General features: G+C 41.3%; 1 protein-coding gene across 1 annotated transcript; it reads left to right on the forward strand.

Annotated features, from left to right (window-relative positions):
- Positions 1 to 10: 10 nt before the first annotated feature.
- On the forward strand, positions 11 to 3,131 carry LOC125516833 (protein PALE CRESS, chloroplastic-like). The gene is made up of 5 exons (XM_048682134.1): positions 11 to 236; positions 859 to 945; positions 1,740 to 1,790; positions 1,950 to 2,129; positions 2,641 to 3,131. The coding sequence occupies exons 1-5, from the start codon at positions 147 to 149 to the stop codon at positions 2,872 to 2,874; spliced, it is 642 nt and encodes a 213-aa protein (XP_048538091.1). The 5' UTR covers positions 11 to 146; the 3' UTR covers positions 2,875 to 3,131.
- The last annotated feature ends 1,768 nt before the right edge of the window (positions 3,132 to 4,899 follow it).

A 4,899-nucleotide genomic window follows, 5' to 3' on the forward strand; every position in this document is an offset into this window, starting at 1 on the left:
GAATTCTGTAACTTGTGCACCATCTGTACTTCCACTTGCAGGAGTGGCAAGCCAATCAGCGGGAGAGGACTAAGGAATGGCATGCATATCGTCAGAAAGAGGAAGCCGAGGAGGAAGCAAAATCAAGTGAATACCGAGAGATTGGGATGCGTATGAAAGCATACCCACAGGAAGAAGTTTGTAAAGCTAGGGTTTTAGTTTCAAGTTTCATAAGAGCTGGTGAAGATGTTGAGAAGGTATCTCAGTTCTTCATTTGGACTCTTACAAATTTAAACCCTACTGCTATGCCCTGTTTCTCTCCCTTCCTTTTTTCTGGACCAACAATTAAGGGAACTACACAAAATACATTAACAGATGGGAAAATTGTGATCCAACAGAGCAAATTCATGATTTATGGATCTTAACCAAGTGTTACAGGTTTAGACACTACTTTATAACTGGTAAGTCTGGAAGGAAAATGCATTTACACGAGTTATTTAAATCCAAAAGGACGAAGCACCCACTCTTGAGTCTGGACTTTTGGTCAAGTTCAGTAACCTAGAAAATATTTTGATGTTAGGAGTGATCGTAATATGAGTATGTAGCTGTATCTAATAACATATTGAGGATTAACTACTGCTACTCACACCTGTGTCTGTGACGCTCTAGCACGTGCATTCAGTGGCATGCTCCATCCAAGTTTAATTGTCATATTTGTTTATATGGAAATTCGAACACCGTTAAAACAAAATCATGGAAAAGGAAGTTCGAAGTTATGTTTCCTAAATTTATTAAATTAAGTATATGTGCCGAAGCCAACTGTCAAAAACTTATTTTATGAAATATTTGATTTAATTTGCATTGTACATCTATATGCAGGTAATTGAGAAGGCTGCTGAAAGAGGAGAGCTTACCGAGCTTGTTCTCATGGTCATTTGGAATCGACTTGATGTTGCTCGGCGTGATGTATGTAAAAGCTCTGTTCTAAGTCATGTTACCTATAGGTCCTATGGATTGTTTATTTTTATGTACAGTTCACGTCCTATCAGTTAGAATAGAACTTCAAGCTTGTAGCCTTCTACTGTGTGATACAGGGTCCTATTGTATGTTGGTAATTGAACTTTTGTTATCAAAAGTATTCGTTGCTTTATGCTTTGTTAGTTCACTACTTCCATGCCGCGGGTAAAGAAAAAACTATGTACTTCTTCTGATCCAAATTAATTGTCGCAGCTTTAGTACAACTTTATACTAAGGTTGCACTAAAGCTGCAACAATTAATATGGATCAGAGGGAGTACAAATATCTTAAAAGGAACTACCCATAAACAAACCCGTCGAAGGTGCATGTAGAACCATTTGATTGAGTAAAAGTGGATTTGAGATTGCATAATACTAAAGCGTGCAGTCATTCTTCTTTGAAGAATTTTTCAAGAAATTGAAACACCTGAGGGAGCTCCCACAATCTTAGTATCTCATATATAGTTTTGTCATTGTTTTTGTCTCTTTGTGTTAATCTGTGTAGCATTATGTCGGCATTGATTTGAATTGCTAGAGCATGTCCATTGCATTGGCATCTCATTGTAAGACACGGTTTCCTTCGTTTCATGGTCTTTATCTTCCTTTCTCGATTGTTCAACGTTTGATCTTTATTTATTTATTTTGACTTGTCCTCATTGCAGAAATGTATCTGAGAAGTTCCCTTGATTGTAAATTGCAAAGTTGGTATATATTTGTTTATCTGACCTTCTATTCTACCTGCAGGATGAGAAAGATGCCATCAGAAGCCTTGATCTCTTGTACAGAAGGGTAGAGGTAAGTGGAATATCTGTTCTGTATCTTATCTAGATGAGTTTCATTAAGCATTATTATTAGAGGTTTCTGCCCACAATTGTTGATTATTTAAATTTTCCCTGTTTTTAACGGTCTCGTTAGTTTGCAACTTTCTAATCAGAAATTGAAACTTTAATGCAGACTGAGATTTTAAGAAGTGAAGCAACTCCCGCCATGAGATTACTTGATGAACTTCTGAATATTCATGATGGCTCTGACGATGACAAATGGCTCAAGGCATGTAGAAAGCACATGATTGAAGTTTTTCCAAGAGAGGACCCATTCACCATGGTCTTTCCTCCTGGGTTCGACATGGAAAAAGTATGTTAGTTGTACACAAGGCCCCCTTTTCTTGATGAAACTGGCCGTGTTTGAATTGACGACACTCGGGTGTGATAATTTATGAAAGAGAAAATTAAAAAAGCGTCTTACTTACATGGATAGTCCTCCTAGTTAGTCACTCAGCCATGTTTAAAATTAATGGAATCCCGTAACGTATGAGCCATCCTATTAATGCCAGTTAACATAGCTTTGCCAAGCTGTTGTACATCTAATAAACCATTGACACCTAAAAATGCATGTTCCCTTAAAGCAAATTTTACATGAAAAAGAACATAAAGTATTGCAGGGCAATGATATTATTATCACACCTCTCATGGTAAATTGACTCCAAAGATCACCAGTTGTCCTGTTGTCAGTTCATACTTTTAAAATTACCATTCCCTAATTGGATTCTGAATTTCCTGCTCAAATTACTTCTCTATATCATCATGGTTCTTAGATGCTGCAGAAAAATTCTGAAATTTAAGTTTTTCGTCGTTTTTCTTTTCAGCATGATGGGCAGATCAAGCTGCCTCCCCAGGACGATGACGTGCTTCTGAGAGTTGACTTTGTGAGGGAAGTCGATGAGTTGCTGAAAGAAGTTGAAGCTGAGCAAGAAAAGAGTAAGCTGCAAACTGGATACGACCCAGAGTCTGTTGCGACCATGTTGAAACAGCAAGAGAAGCTGCGGACTATATGTCAAGTGGAAGCTCTCTTGGAGTTGGCAGCCACCCTGAAATGGTGAGGACTGAACAGTATCGTTTACTCTCTTGTGCGTAGACCCTAGAAGGCATCGACTTGCCCGGATGATTTCACTAGATCAGCGCTTGCAAGCTGTTTCTTTGTGGTTTCTGCTAGTTAGAGCTTAGAAACTGTTAACTATTCATAGTAGAGACGTGCCATTCCTCTTCTGCAAAAAAGAAAAATGCATACATTATATGCGTGGAGATACGTAGTGATGTACATTTGCACCATTGATAGTGGGTTCCTTGCAACTGGATATATCTGCACTGGTGGCTGCCGCACTCATGGCGGCAAAGGTAGGAGGGCATTCCGGTGCTTGTAATGCGAGCTAGTACAAGCCAGCAAGCTCTGTGTCTGTATGACCAGAAAAAAGGGCAAATTGCTGGCCTTCTAAAGTTCTCAATTGGCTTTATAATTTGTAAATCTGATCTTCAAACTGAAAAATGAGGAGTCGTCATGGGAAAACCCCTGAGTAAGGCACTGCACATTGCAAGAACTTGTAAAAGTAATTGCAGTTTTGCATCTTTTTGGAAATCTCATAAGCTAGGACACTGTACATCCATTAAGCATGGTATGTGCTCCATGTGCTTACTCACCCTGATCGTGCAATGCTTGAGTTGCTGCACATGCACACCATTCTCCTGGCATTGCAAGTTAAAAGGCAACACAGTGAGGTTGCTGGCGAGCAATACTGAGTTTACCGAAGGAATGCAATAGCTCCCACCGCCTGAGGCTAACTAGCTAGACCAAGGTTCGGGAGATATGAGCGACAGTAGATCTAGGCAGCCGGTGATCGTCGGAAGACGTCATTTAGGCTTGGGATACATCTGGAATACGAGTCTGCCAAATTCTGAAGCTGTTGCTTTCATGGCTGCCCTGTCAATTTACACGTTGTTGCAACTTGCAATGCCGCTGGATCTTCGTATATGCGCGAAACCAAGTCGGCTCCATTATTCTCTAGGCTCGCCACTGGTAGTCTGGTACTTGCATTTTTGTTGTTAGCGCCTTAGTGGTGTCAGCATGATTTTGGCATCCTTCTCTGCTACTAGTCTTGCTCTTCTCAGATGTTGCGGACAAGGTGCAAACAACGTCAGTTTTACATCTCTTAGGGCCATCAACTTGGCTGTTCCATGGAAGTTGCTTCACCACTGCAAAGATCCGTGGAGGGCAATAGTATTGAGAGCCGCTCAACTGTGAGACCTAGAATAGCAACTCTCATACGAAAACTCACCGGAGAAGGGGATGGCTAGATGCAGTCACCGCACCACTATGAGTCCAATGAGACGAGCCACACTCATAAATTAAACCTGAGTTCTTTTTCTTAGAAAATTGGAGAGCGCATATACCGCATTAACTAAAAAAAAACTACCCCCCGCCCCCAACAAACAGTATCATAAATACATAAATCTATATATTTAATAGAAGAGTTGTGTTACATAATTGAAATCAATGAGAGCCTATATAAATAGTGTGGCAGCCCATATTGAACATGAAATCAACGGTTAAACATCCAGTTACATGGATGCCACTCAATTCATTCATGAAAGCTTGGGCATCATTGTTCATTTGCTCACTACAAAAGGTTAAGGAAGAACTTAACAATCAATATTGAACAATGCATCACTATACTAATCAAATGCAAACAATAAAACGAAAAGAGGATTTTATTTTGCCATTCGGGCATTTACTCGAGCATGTAGCAGCGTCTGAGTCCATCTCGTCCTCATCCACCAGCGGTGGAGGGGTTGCCTGTGGCAACAAGAGGTGGGGTAGCACTCACGGGAACCGCGCAGGTCGAGGGGGAAGCGAACAGGCGGCCGCATTCTTGTTTTCTTCGCCAGCGCCGCCGTGTTGACCGCCGCCTTTTTCGTCGCCCGCCGGTCCCTTTTGCCAGTCTACTTCACCACGGTCGGTATGGTGGCCACGTCGAAGGGACTGTCGACGACCATCTTTGATGCTTTGTTGCCGATGAGGTTCCTCCCCTGCCGCCGCCTTTTCGGTGGTTGCACCGCCGAATTCATGGCCG

This window comes from Triticum urartu, chromosome 1, assembly GCF_003073215.2.
Source record: "Triticum urartu cultivar G1812 chromosome 1, Tu2.1, whole genome shotgun sequence".
NCBI lineage: Eukaryota > Viridiplantae > Streptophyta > Magnoliopsida > Poales > Poaceae > Triticum > Triticum urartu.